The 14,332-nt window shown below is 37.0% G+C and overlaps 2 protein-coding genes across 2 annotated transcripts; both read left to right on the plus strand.

The window, feature by feature from the left end:
* The first annotated feature begins 171 nt into the window (after positions 1 to 171).
* Positions 172 to 2,916, plus strand: LOC101299455 (ATP-dependent Clp protease proteolytic subunit 4, chloroplastic-like). Its single transcript, XM_004293661.1, has 2 exons — positions 172 to 629; positions 1,810 to 2,916. The coding sequence occupies exons 1-2, from the start codon at positions 223 to 225 to the stop codon at positions 2,291 to 2,293; spliced, it is 891 nt and encodes a 296-aa protein (XP_004293709.1). The 5' UTR covers positions 172 to 222; the 3' UTR covers positions 2,294 to 2,916.
* Positions 2,917 to 3,739: 823 nt separating this feature from the next.
* On the plus strand, positions 3,740 to 13,382 carry LOC101311081. The gene is made up of 21 exons (XM_004295398.1): positions 3,740 to 3,743; positions 3,887 to 4,005; positions 4,670 to 4,725; positions 4,843 to 4,870; positions 4,990 to 5,100; positions 5,199 to 5,288; positions 6,092 to 6,172; positions 6,523 to 6,588; positions 6,675 to 6,797; positions 7,377 to 7,424; positions 7,512 to 7,597; positions 7,689 to 7,752; positions 8,700 to 8,882; positions 9,466 to 9,597; positions 10,095 to 10,156; positions 11,062 to 11,145; positions 11,356 to 11,487; positions 11,953 to 12,049; positions 12,121 to 12,255; positions 12,413 to 12,480; positions 13,002 to 13,382. Exons 1-21 carry the CDS (start codon positions 3,740 to 3,742, stop codon positions 13,048 to 13,050), a joined length of 1,818 nt encoding a protein of 605 aa, XP_004295446.1. The 3' UTR covers positions 13,051 to 13,382.
* The last annotated feature ends 950 nt before the right edge of the window (positions 13,383 to 14,332 follow it).

Genomic DNA, 14,332 nt, shown 5'->3' on the forward strand with positions numbered 1-14,332 from the left:
TTCCGGTGTTTCTGTGAACAGATTCTGAATCTGCAGACCAGGTACGCGATGATATGGCCGGAAAAGTCTTTTGATGGCCGGAGACTGCCGGATACGCCTATATACGTATCCGGAAATAAGTGGGATATGTGAGGCCAATAATGACTTTTTATCTATATACCTCATTTCACTTCCTTCTTCTATCAAAATCTCAGCTCCTCTCAACCCATCTCTGCAGAAACCATGGACGTTCTCTCAGTCTCGTCCCCTCTCTTCTCCTCAACCCCCAAGCTCTCCCACACCTTCTCCCCAAAACCCATCTCCCTCTTCCCCTCTTCCTCATCTTCACGCCTCCCCACCATCAAATCCGTCTCTCTCCAAACCCCAAAACCCTCCTTCTCGTTCTCCAAGGCCCACTCAACTAACCCTTCCGTTCTTCTCAGCTCCGCGCCCCAGACGCCGGCGACGGCCATGAGAGGCGCCGAGGGCGACGCCATGGGGCTGCTGCTGAGGGAGAGGATTGTCTTTTTGGGTAGTAGTATTGATGACTTTGTGGCTGACTCTATTATCAGCCAGCTGCTTCTGTTGGATGCTCAGGACCCCAAGAAGGATATTAAGCTCTTTATTAACTCCACTGGGGGCTCTCTCAGGTTTGTATTGCTCTTTTCGCATCTGGGTTTGTTTCAATTTTATGTTTTGTTGGTTGAATGATATAAAGATGTTAGCTTTTTCGACTTGAGAACAGTTGTGATTGGTAAAGGACACATTTTTAGATTGCATTTCAGTCATTTGGGCTTGACAATTTATGATAAAAAGAACCATTGAAATTGTTGTTTATGTGTAATGAGGACTTGACGGCGTGGTGCTAGTTGATTGTTTATGATAATAGAGTAAGGTGCATGTATTGGGTGAGATTGAGAAGTAAAGTGGAATTTGATTTTAGTATTAGACAGGGTTCTAAGACAGGTAAGTGCCATTATGGCATTGTGGCAAGGACACACTTTACCCTCCCACGCTAGCGCTTAGGATTCCAGGTTGTTGTCCCTTAGTGGTCGAAGTTATTTGTATAAACAGACATATGTGTTATCCCGTGTCCTTCTCATTTATCACTTGAAGAGAAGTAACCTAAGATATCCGTAGTAAGGTATGAGTAAGACCGAAGCTTAATCAAATAGGGGATGTCATGTCTTGTAGGATTTATAATACCCTTTGGCCTTGTGGGAGTTACAGTTCAGAGTAGTTTAGCAGTTGTAGTCCACCTCAGGTGGAGGTGGAATGTACAGAGAAAAAGTTGGTGAAGGGTGACACCTAGAGTCGGGATGGATGATGATTATGCTATGATGGTGCTGTTTGCATTTAGCTCAACCTTAAACTCTGAGGTGGAATGTATAGAGAAAAAGTTGGTGAAGGGTGACACCTAGAGTCGGATGGATGATGATTATGCTATGATGGTGCTGTTTGCATTTAGCTTGACCTCTCAGGTGGAGGTGGAATTTATGGAGAAAAGGTTGGTGAAGGGTGACACCTAGAGTCGGATGGATGATGATTATGCTATGATGGTGCTGTTTGCATTTTGCTCGACCTTAAACTTTTTGTGCTTAACAGATGAATGGGTTTGTTAGCATGCATGCACAGCTGGGTGACTCGCTCACTGGAATCACCGAATGCATAATAAATTTAATTGCAATGGATGAATCATGATCTTGTAACATAGGGACTAAAGATCTTGCTTAACTATCATCTTGAGCTTTGTTCTTCTGTATATGCTTCATTGTTCCCTTGCTGCATGTCCTTGTTGATTTCTGACTTGCCTTTTTTCTGTTATGTCAGTGCCACAATGGCCATATATGATGTCGTTCAGCTTGTGAGGGCTGATGTCTCTACAATTGCGCTCGGCATTGCAGCATCTACAGCTTCAATAATCCTTGGTGGTGGCACCAAAGGCAAGCGTTTTGCAATGCCCAATACACGGGTTATGATTCATCAACCTCTTGGAGGAGCTAGTGGCCAGGCAATAGATGTAGAAATTCAAGCTAGAGAAGTGATGCACAATAAAGACAATGTCACAAGAATTATCTCAAATGTTACTGGTCGTTCATATGAGCAAGTTGAAAAAGATATTGACAGAGATCGCTACATGTCCCCCATAGAAGCAGTAGAATATGGAATAATTGACGGAGTTATTGATGGAGATAGCATTCTTCCTCTGGAGCCAGTCCCAGACAAGGTAAAACCAAGAATGAGTTATGAGGAGATTAGTAAAGATCCAATGAAGTTCTTGACACCAGACGTCCCTGATGACGAGATATATTAGTTTTGGAACATTTGAGCGAGAGGTACACCAGTCTGACTTCTTTCTGATTATGTGTTAATTGCATATAAGTTTGTGCCAAGGCCTGATATTTGAAAACCCAACATTTATGTAATTAAACCATAAAAGCATTGATGCTTTTTTATTCCAAAGTTTCAGTAGTTACTTCAGTTTTTCTCTTTAATAAAACTCCTACTTTTAAGTTTTTTGCTCTGAACATGATGAGTTAAAGATGGTTTTGATTTTATGTTATTGGCTGGGAGCCTGGGACATGTGTTTGAAGGTTCTGGATTTGGTTGAGAGTGCCTGGGAAGTCATGGTCTTTGAAGCAGGGATTCCTCTTCGAATTGGTTACATTAGGTTTTCAAAAGACCAACTGGTGGTGCATGCGAAAACTCTCAGCATCAAACCAGAAATGTCAAGCTATTCTTCAATCAGAAAATCCTTGCTGAGTGATATAGATTGCAGACGTCCAACTGCATTGGCGTGTTGCTAAGATAGTTGTTTGCCTACAAGTTGCAAACTCACAATAAGTGGTTTTGGTATTTCCATGAAAAATGAGAACCGTCTAGTCTTCGATTAAGTTTTGGTATTTATATAGATGTATCCATCATAGTTTGCATTTGCAAAGCTTTAATCCAATTTGCTTGTCAAAGACTCAAATGGTAAGAAGAAAATGCTATTATCTACAGCAAATGCCTTAACACTTAACAAAGGCGTTATTTAGTTTACATATTTGTATGTTAATTTGCTTTTCCCTATACTTCTCTACAATTTGAAATAAAACGTACTCGTGAACCAAAAAGAAATATAAATCTAACCGATGATATATGATCACATTCCTAACATGGCAACCTGAATGACAGATGAAGTATAGTTATCTTAATAGTAAAATCTTGACTTGATTAGGAGAGGTAAACGGTAAACCCTAGTAGAAGGGGCTCTTGCAAATCTGCAAGAAAAAAAAAAAGAAAAAAAAAGAAGGAAAAAGAAAAAGACAAACTTCCGGGTTTGGGCTCAGGAACCCGAAACAGGGAACCGGGTCTTGGTTAAGCTTTTAGAACAAGAGGGGCGCGCAACCAAAGAAACCAATGTACCTTAAACCCCTCCTCCTCTTCCTATCCCTTCTTCTCTTCTCTCTAAAGCCATGGAACCCAGTTCAAACAACAACAAGAAACCATAGCCCCACAGTTAAAGGTTGAACCTTTTTCCGAAACCCAGTTTGCAGAAACATGCGCTTTCTTCTTCATCGACCTCTTCATAAGCTTTCAGCCTTATCCTCAAGTACTTCTCTTCTTATGGCTTCCAAGCAACTCCTAAAGTCCACACCTTTCACAAACCCATCTCCTCCTTCTCCACAAACTCACCTCTTTCACTCTCACAGACTTGTTTTCTCTGCATTTCCGCCCAAACCCACCTCTAAAGCTCGACCCTTTTGCCTCAGGACTAATGGGTATTCTTATGCTTCACGTGCCACTGTGAAAGCCCCAAAACCAGGTTTGGCCCCATTGAGAATTCTCTACTTTAAGTTACATAAAGTTTGCTTAACACAGTGTTTCGAATATTGTTTAATTGTGTTTTGTGAATTCAATGTAGTTGATTTGGAGATAACAGATGAGCAGAGATGTGAGTCTCTGACGAAAAAGTTGAAGGAGATTGGCATTGATGATGAGATATGTGAACCGGCGCAGTACGGCCACTTGATCTGTCCAATGGTATGTTATCTAGTTTTGTTTCTGTGCCTGTACGCTAGTTCTTATCAGCTGTTCTTTTGAAGTGTAGTTAGTTTCGGATCGCAAAATGTAAGTTTATGGTATATAAAGGATGTTCTATACAAGTATTGTTGTGATCAGTGGTGTTGATATGAGTAGAATCAGTAGACAGAACAAAAACATTCAATGTGAGATAGGTGTTTCTTCGGAGTAGAGGGAAGTTGTTACTTTCTTGTACATGAAAGCTTAATTCGTCAATTACTTACCGTGTTCAAGATTGCCGAAAGGGAAATCCAAAACTTAACACCCATAGGAGTCCTCTCGACCCGCTGCAATCTACTCTTAAAAGTTCTCTGTCTCATACTTCAATTAACCATGGCATTTGAGAGAACCAAAGAGAATCTTTCTTGGCAATTCCCCTTTTCAGGTTGGAGATACATTTAAGGTCGGGATAGGCCATAAAATTTTGAAAAAACTCTATTCACGAGTAGATTAAGGAGATTTTTGTTTTTCGTGAATTATTTCTAGTGTAAAGACTTAAGGGAATTGGAGTGGCCATGATGTGCTACAGATCAGCTTGGAATAGTATTCGTCTTTCTTTTCTTTATCTGAGTAAGAGAAAGAATAAAAGTTCCAGTATTAATCGTATTGACTTCTCTTATGCTAGTGCAAAGGTGGTGATTCAGAGGAAAAAAGCTTATCCATTTTTATAGAAAAAGATTGGTATGCTTCTCTTCTGCTGGTGTTTTACTTACTTTTCATCCTATTTATTAACATATTACAATTTTCGTACTTATATATTGGCACTTATGAGTTCTTAGGAGTTATGCTACTTGGCAGTGCCACCGCCGAAAATGTGATTGGAAAGGTAGAACAATGGTATGATGGTTTCTGCATCCAAGTTCTGTTTGGAATAAATGTATATTACAATATATTGCAATCGATGGATACGAGAGTCACTGGGCTACTGTTACCCTTTATTTGCAGGCTTTTGCAGGAAGCAAGTCTTCTTATAAAAAATCAAAGAATAGCACGACAGATAAGACAAAAAGGGAAATCACAGTGGAAAGTTTAGGAGTGGAACCACTTTGTGAGGAGGTTAAAACATATTATTTTCTGAAGTATGACTGCTTATTATCAGTAAACTATAGTTTCTTACTGCATCCTGGGTCTAGAAACATCTTCTCTTATTTCAGGTTCTTGCATTTTTTTCGGAGCGAGGAATATCAAGGGAAACAGTGGCGAGGAATAAAGTAATGCAAAAGCGTTGTTCCATAACAGATCAGGTGCGTGAGGCTAAAGGAAAATATGACTTTCCCTTTCATCATTATATTTGGATGTTATTGATCTTTGCTGTGTATATTATAATCACTATATTGCTGAGTAGTACAGTAATCTGGATCATCAGACTGTAGAAGTATCACCATTTGTCTGCAATCATCAAAACTGAACTGCACCGATGAAATGGGACCGTATTTTTGGTTGATTAATATGAAAAAATAATACTGAATGAGGCTACATATTATAACTTCAGGTTCCTTAGCTATATATGTCAATGAATTTCCAAATTGATCACCTAAAAAAAGTTGGCAACAGTTTTCTATATGTCAGACAGTTCAGTTAATTTCTTGTGGATGAAATTAAGGTTTCATAATGATTTGGGCTTATAATTTTTTATATGTGACATTTCATGTATGTGACATTTCATCAGCTTATTTGTTATATGTGTGTCATTCATCTGCTATAAATCATCTTGCAAAGATTGATTAATCCTGAACAGATATTCATAGCAGACTTTCAAGTGTTATAGTATATAAAGCATGAGAATAATTAAAAAAAAGAAGTTGTGCTGATGTAGTAAACTCTATGGTATATAATTGAAGAGACTTGCATTCAAGTTTAACTGTCCCTTTAATAAAGATTGAGCTTCAATTATCTCTATAATCTGAATTAAGAAACTCGGGGACCTGAGGTGACAAAATCATTTTCTCATTCCAGACTTCTGAGGCAAATATTCCATTGTAGTCTCTTCAACCTAATGTTACTATTATTCTGCAGTAGCTAACTGCTTCTGAATTTTTAAATGCAGATTTCTATTGCATTTACTTATTGGAGGAATGGAAAGCTGATTAGTTGCAAGTATCGAGACATCAACAAGAAATTCTGGCAGGTGCATGCAACGAATGATGCTTTTACAGATATAAACCAACTGTTTTCACAATCATGTTGAGCATATATCATAATGTGGATGCTGTATATTTTTATTCACAGTAATAATATATCTTTCTGGACCCTATATGTGCATACACACCAACACATGTAGCATAACAATACATTGACTGATATCAATGCCTCCATATGGGGAGGATTTTGAACTTTCAGACATGATCCTCATCAGACATTGTCTGGTTTACCTTTTTTCCTTATTTTTATTTTATTATTATTTTTTTTCTTTCTTTCCGCTTCAAGTAGAATTAGTTTCAGGATGTTTACATGTTCATTTCACTATTTTGCTTTCAGGAGAAGGATACTGAAAGGATTTTTTACGGGCTGGATGATATAAAGGATACAAATGATATCATCATTGTATGATTTCCATCCCCCTGTCAGTTTATGATGCCTTAAAGAATATTCTTGCAACTTATCTCTATTATCTTCCTTTTATAATTTAGGTAGAAGGCGAGATGGATAAGCTTGCAATGGAAGAAGCTGGCTATCGTAATTGCGTAAGTGTTCCTGATGGTGCTCCTCCCAAGGCTTCTCCTCCTGATAAAGATGTGCCACCTGAAGAGCAGGTTTGTGTCTCTATATCCTTCTATTACTTTGATTTATGTACCTTTCTAATAATGGATATGCATTTTGGGCTGCTCTACTATATATTGATGTTTACTGATTTTTACCGTCCACAAAAAAACTGGATATACATGAAAAGATCTTGGAGCCTGAATATATTAACATCTTCTATTGGACTGGACTAGTTTCAGTGGCTACTATTAATCCAAATGATCCAATACACCAAATCCCAAAGTTCTGTATCAGTGAGGTCCCTATATTCTCAATGGTAGTTCCAGTAACCATATCGAGAGGTGAAAAAGGTGCAACAGGACACTAGTGTAATTGATTCAATAATTACCAATATGCCTAAAGAAACGAAGATTTGAAAGATAGTGATCATGGTTTCCAAATTCAAATATGACTTCTCTCAAACAAAATTTTGCATTACTTATTATTTCTTTAATTTTATTAGTTTATATTATTACTGGTATAATTTGGTAAGGCTCAGCAGAGGTTTTACTTATGAATCTACTCACTAGACAGATTTATATATGCTTATATTTGGATCTGATGCTCCTTTGTCTCTTCTGTAAAGCTAGGATACAAAGTATCAATTTCTGTGGAACTGCAAAGAGTACTTAAAGAAGGTTGGCAAATACATTTCTCGCTATTATTTAAAAACATCAGTATAGAAGTTCATGGATTTGGCTCCTAATTTGAATTGATTTTGATAGGAATCACGCATTATTCTTGCCACTGATGGAGATGGGCCTGGCCAAGCCCTAGCTGAAGAACTTGCCCGCCGCCTTGGAAGAGAAAGGTTTTGATGATTGTCTCCCATTGTTATTATCTTTTGGTTAGGTTGAAATCCATTCGGTAGTAATAGCTTTCCCCTGTCCGTGTTATTGCAGATGCTGGAGAGTCAGCTGGCCAAAGAAAAACAACCAGGTTGAACACTTCAAGGATGCAAATGAGGTCAGAGACACAGCATATATATTGAATTACGATGCAGATTAGTTAATACCCTTATTTTTAAATATTATCTTGTTTTATTAGCCAATCCCTGACAATATTTTTGTGTAATAGCACCTTAACTTTTCTAGTTTCTTCCATTATTCCCCCTGGCTATCATTTTTTGATGACATCATCCAATTTCGCCACTAAGGTGACCTTGTGTGCCTTACACTAGAAGGTAGTTTTGTCCATTTCATTTGACCAAAACTCAACCTCCAAGGGGAAAGCTGAATATATAGGAGAAAAGACATAAGGCCTCAAGTTCCCTCAAGTTTCATGAATCAAACTCTTTTTATTGTTCAATTTTATCACGTCTTGGACCTAGGCAATATGTAGAAGACAAAAATAGTCTTAGATGAAGTGAAATAGAGTGATATTCAGAAATTGGATGAAATCATCAATATTGATGGTTAGGGGGACAGTGTCAGAATTAGAAAGTCAGTGTGCATTTAAACAAAATGTTTCTGTAAGGGGTAAATTGATAATTGCATGACTTTGGGACAAAATAGACATTTGACTATTTAAGGCTATTAATGTGTCTGATATGCAGTATAATGATTAAGAGAATATCATTTTAGAATAGTCTCTAATATTCAGTATGCATACATACGCATGCACAAGAAGCTGGTGCAACTCTGGTTTCGTAATAGCAATTTCTTGTGAGTTGTGATATTATCTCTAATACATGATACAAATCCTCAACCAACATGCTGTAGGGCAACAGATGAAGTATTCAAAACTGGTGAACATATTGTGCGAGGATTTGTATTATATGTGTCTTCTTCTGGAACTGAAAATAATCTCATCATTGCCAGTTTAATGTGTTCTTTTGAACAGCATTTTTTGACATTGTACTTTAAGATCACTGTAGCAATCCTTACTATCTCCCTTATAATTTGCTCGTACAGGTTCTCATGTATTTGGGACCTGATGTATTGAAGGAAGTAATTGAGAATGCTGAGTTATATCCTATACGTGGATTGTTCAGATTTCAAGATTACTTTGATGAAATTAATGCATATTACCATCGGACGTATAAACATGATTGTGGTGTCAAAACTGGGTGGAGAGATCTGGATGAGTTATACAATGTAAGGATACACTTACACATTTCTAAGTGATATATCTAGTACTGGATACATAATTCTTGTTTTGAGATGTATTATAATGTATGTGATCATGACTTTTTTAAATAATGGATGAATTTGCTCTAGTTGTTTAAAGAGTATCCCTTTATGAGTTTTCCATCTATTGGCAGAAAGAGAAACACTATTCATCAGATTTTCTATCATTTTGCATATTTGGAATTTATACCTAGACCACCTATAAGAATAGTAAAACAAGGATCATATGATTTAAGTGCAGTAAGTAAGATTAGCATGTCTTCCAGGAAAAACGAATTTACCGTCGAGAGTCATTTTGAAAGTATTCCCTAAACTCTCATGACTCATGATGACAAAGCCTATAGAACAAAGAGCTACTATCATAAATTTCCTTAGTATTGCCATCAGTTGTCAATATTCTATTTATGAGTACTACTGTTCTTTCGTTATCATATGTTTGCTGAAAAATATGCTGGCAAGGAGTTGAGGACTAGTGCATGCGCACATACATATATTTATATAAATGTATATTACATATATTTTTTCCTAATCTTTATGTTGTAATTTTAAGGTTGTCCCGGGTGAGTTGACTATAGTAACAGGGGTTCCTAATTCAGGCAAGAGTGAGTGGATTGATGCTCTCTTGTGCAATCTCTATGAAAGTCATGGTTGGAAGTTTGCACTTTGTTCTATGGAAAACAAGGTAAAGCTTATTTAATTATTAGAATTTTCTGTTTTCCCCCATATGACCTTGTTCCTTCTTATTTGGATATGTGAATTGTATAGAAAAGTATGGCTTAGGCACACTTTTAATTTGAAAGATGTTAAAAACTTTTGAGTTGAGAACAGTAAGAATTGCTGGAATTTTTTCTCTCTCTTGTCTGGTGGCCTTTTCCAAGAACTCTAATTTGTCTAATCTTTTCTAACCTGCATATAAAGTATGTATTCTTCATGATCTGAAAACAAGGTAAAAATGGAACTAGTTTTGTGTCCTTGTGATCCAAGATATGTCTGAGGCTTATACTTTAGACCACCTAGGGGTGTTCTTGATGTACGAGCTTTTCTAGGTGTAATTGCATTTCTTTCTAACCACATTCCCTCAAGTCATAGTTGCAGCTTCTTTTTTCTTCTTCTTTTTTTCTTTATTTCTTTCTTTTTTGATGTTGCTCTTTCATAACCTTTCTCATTAATGATTTACAGGTTAGGGAGCATGCACGAAAGCTGCTGGAGAAACACATACAGAAGCCTTTCTTCGATGGACGGTGAGTTCTTTTCGATATTCTTTGTTATTTTTTGATGTTTTTGGGTGTGACTGTTGTATGTTGTACTCAAGTACAATATTAACCAAGAAGGCTTTGGTTATGAGTGGAGCAAAGAACTTACTGATTTCAGTTCTAATACTCTCAATTTGCTATTGGTTGCAAGAGAGTTAATCTATTACAGTTTATTATACTTGTCATATCATATTTGGCAAGCTATTTTTATTTAGACTATGTTTATTCAACATTTTGAAATATAAAGTTGGAGTAGCACAAACAAAAGGCACACAAAAATTAATCAAATATAAATAAGGAGTGGAAAAAACAAAGCATGAGCAAGGAGTGGAAAGAAAATTTCTCTCATGAATTTTCATCTCTTTTGTTCTCAATGACGAAGGTCTGAAAAGTGTCTCAGACGCCTTTCTTCATGCTGACAAAGGTCTGATCAGTTTTTGCAGTTCTACACCTATTAAAAATGTTTGGTTAGGTATGGCGCTAAAGCCAAAGCAAAACTGATATAAATGTCTGGCTTTTTTTATATTCCCAAGTACCCAATTCCTTTCACAAATAAACTAATAACAAACAAAAAGCAAGCGATGGGTTAAGATCTTCTGCATGCAGATGGGAACTTATGGTCTATAACATGGCGATTTTCTCTTTTGGTCAATAAATTTGAGTTACACACACACACACACACATATTATGATTATTTTGTCCTACCGGGTCTGCCTAGATAGTTACAAATTGATTATTGTGATCATATATTGTAACTCATCAGTGTTTTCACAGTTTGTTTGTTGCCTTTATTTGTGTAAATTGGTGCTATGGTGCTTTTCCAGTAAAGCTAAAGATTTTTTTTTTTTTTTCTAATGCACTGTCGATTTCAATTTTGCATTGGTTGACTATAGCTATGGTGGTCCTGCTGAACGAATGAGTGTTGAAGAATTTGAGCAAGGGAAACAATGGTTAAATGAGACATTTCACCTCATAAGGTAGGCTGCAGTTTCAAGAATTATTGAATGAGCATAGAATGTATATGAATTGTGTGTTTGTGAACCACCAGGTTATATCTTATAATTTATCGATAAATAATAAATTGTAGACTTCATCGAAAGAAATACCTTGTGGAGTAAAAGTCTTTGATTGCTTTAGGGATCTGATCATATTGGGGATTCTTTGATTTTACTCCTATCATGTTACAGGTGTGAGGATGATTCTCTTCCAAATATCAAATGGGTTCTTGATCTTGCACGAGCAGCAGTACTTAGGCATGGGGTGCGTGGACTTGTAATTGATCCTTACAACGAGCTTGATCATCAACGCCCACCAAACCAGTGAGTCTTTACAATATATTGTGTGTGTTGTGATTTCTAATATACTTCTGTTTTGTACATGTACACGTGAACAAGCCCAGAAATAATGCTGAATTTCGTACTTCAAAGTTCTTATTCTACTCTTTATTCTTCCTAACATTAGTGAAATTGTACTGGTATAAGCTATTGGACATTTAAGAAATTAAGTTACTGATCTGTATGCATGGTCATGAGCCTAGTCTTGTATTTGGATAAGGACTCTTTCCAACTGTTTTGGGTTGTTAGCATTGGTATGTCTTTATTTATTTATTTATTGGGAAAGAGATAGGAAACTGGGAATAGTCATCATATTCACATAATTTAGGAGGTATCTTCTACCATGCTTATTATGGCTCATCGAGTTTCTTGTAATTTTGTTGCATGCCACAATCCTTTTTGAACACTTTTTACAGTTGCTTACGAGAATATCACCAATACTTGTAACAGGACGGAAACAGAGTATGTAAGTCAGATGCTTACCAATGTCAAACGGTTTGCTCAGCATCATGCTTGTCATGTTTGGTTTGTAGCACATCCCAGACAGGTGGGCTACTTTGACTATGAATGTGCTCGTTTTCTTTTCATGTTATTCTCTAATTATGTACCTTGTAACAGTTGCACCATTGGGTAGGGGGTCCTCCTAATCTTTATGATATAAGTGGAAGTGCACATTTCATAAACAAATGTGACAACGGAATTGTAATTCATCGTAATCGGGATCCAGATGCTGGGGAGCTTGATAAAGTACAGGTGAGTGCTGTACGTAGACTATCCATGGGCATTTACACATACACAATTCTATTCATCCTCATTGTTCACATAAAATCCCATCCACTGCATCTAACAAACCATGGTAACTCGTTGTGATTGATACTAAATGTTGCTATCTGTAAACTGCAATTCACAGGTTTGTGTTCGTAAGGTACGGAATAAAGTCGCAGGGACCATAGGTGACGCCTATTTGACATATGATAGGTATAGTAAAACTTTGTTTGTTACCCAGCTTTGAAATATCCATAGTAGCATACGAATTATGCTACCAATTATACTTCATCCATTTTTTTTTTTTTGAATCAATCATATGAAAGACTGTAATTTTCAATTAAAAAAAGAAGAAAGAAAGACTTGTATTGCTCTCATTATAAAAGTCTTCTAAACAATTACTTGAGTAAACATGGGAACTACTCCAGTCTTTTCCCTGAAAGAAATAACTTGCTTTTTGGAGCCCAATCGTGTCAATTATATGTCAAAATGGTATCATCACCTGAGCAAAAGATAGGAAAAGTTGAAGAAAGTAGACTCATAGCTACAAAGAAAAGGGATTGCAATACATAGTTTGATGCTACTAGATTGTTATTTTCTTGTTGAGCCATTTGTGTAGTTTTCTTCTTATGCAATTATATTGTTCTTACTCTCCCTGTCAGCTTTACATGGGAAAGTTATATACTCAAATACTTTGGAATAAGCATGATGTTTTCATTGTTGTGCTTGAGCAGGGCAACTGGTCGATATATGGATATTCCGAAAGCAAACGAGGGCAAATAGCAAAATTGCGCGATCAAATGCTTGTACAGCGGGAATCTTCTAGCATCTGGGGTGTCTGGTGAGATTAACTTACTGATGCCCTATGTGCCTTATGATTTCATGAAACACCATGATGGTGACAACGACCAAACAACGGCTCTGTCCATGATTGACGCTAGATGATTGAGCAGGGGAATAGCCACCTTGAAATTTTGTATATGTGATATTCCCTACTATCAGATGTGGGATTTAGTGATTTATTAGGTGTACTGAAACAATGTAATAGGATCAAACTAAGAATGTTGTATTATTGGACCAGGATCTCTCAATATTTAGAGATGTGGGATTTCATCCGTGCTGTGCTGTAGGTGGACAGAGCATAATTGGAGCTAGATTGATGATTATTAGTGGACCATCTCTCCCTCTAATTCACATGGTGTGGCTACAGGTTAACCTACTAATCCAGTTGCTTAAGGCCCAAGTCAAACACACCTCACCTGCCAATGTAAATTGCCAGGTGGAACCATATAACAAGCCTGTCACCCGGGAAATCAGGTATTTTTTTTTTCCAATTTTTCTGAGAAAATTTGGGTTAGCTAATTGGACGGTTTGGACCTACAAACGAATATAAAGAAGCACGAAGAATTGGACCGTTTTTCGTGGGTAGTAGCTGGTTTCATAAAGGAGTGAGACGATGCGTTTCTTTTTGTCTATGAATTCGAAAGACAATAGAACCTTAGCATATGAGGTGTCTAATGATCACAAAGGAGGATTTGTGAGCATGCAATGCCTGTCATTTCCTTTTATTAAAGTTGATGCAAAGATAGTGAATCTCAACTTATTATCTTATGGATTCCTCACAAAGATGACCTCTCTGGAAAAAAATCATCAAACATACTGCATTTAATTTTTCATTTTTCGCAAATACGCTCTGGATGTAAAATGTATTATTCCGATACATTAAACTATGAACCCTCGTAATAAAATACGGAAAGTGAATGTCCCTTTTGAAACAGATTAATACAAACAAAACGATTTAACTGTCAAATTATGTCTCATCATTCTTGCCTTGCTAATCTGTCCCATTATTGTTGGTGCGAACGGTTATGGAAATCTAGCTGTACAAAGAAACCATACAGAAAGAATGAATCAAAAACCAAAATTTGCCAGTGAATCAATGACGAAGACTCGGTCAAAACCCTAGCAACAAACAAACATACCCTCTCTCTGGAGGGGCCAACGCACCAATGAAATGCTCCCCATGAACTTAGAGCACTCGAGCCTCGACCATACACGACCATTC

This window comes from Fragaria vesca, linkage group LG3, assembly GCF_000184155.1.
Source record: "Fragaria vesca subsp. vesca linkage group LG3, FraVesHawaii_1.0, whole genome shotgun sequence".
Taxonomy (NCBI): domain Eukaryota; kingdom Viridiplantae; phylum Streptophyta; class Magnoliopsida; order Rosales; family Rosaceae; genus Fragaria; species Fragaria vesca.

Bases quoted from the DNA above. Each gene is read 5' to 3' on its own strand.
- LOC101299455 (XM_004293661.1), top strand. From the start codon at position 223: ATGGACGTTCTCTCAGTCTCGTCCCCTCTCTTCTCCTCAACCCCCAAG. The intron at 630-1,809 runs GTTTGTATTGCT...CTGTTATGTCAG, and splicing joins TCCACTGGGGGCTCTCTCAG to TGCCACAATGGCCATATATG.
- LOC101311081 (XM_004295398.1), top strand. The intron at 6,798-7,376 runs GTTTGTGTCTCT...CTGTAAAGCTAG, and splicing joins ATGTGCCACCTGAAGAGCAG to GATACAAAGTATCAATTTCT. The intron at 12,481-13,001 runs GTATAGTAAAAC...GTGCTTGAGCAG, and splicing joins GCCTATTTGACATATGATAG to GGCAACTGGTCGATATATGG.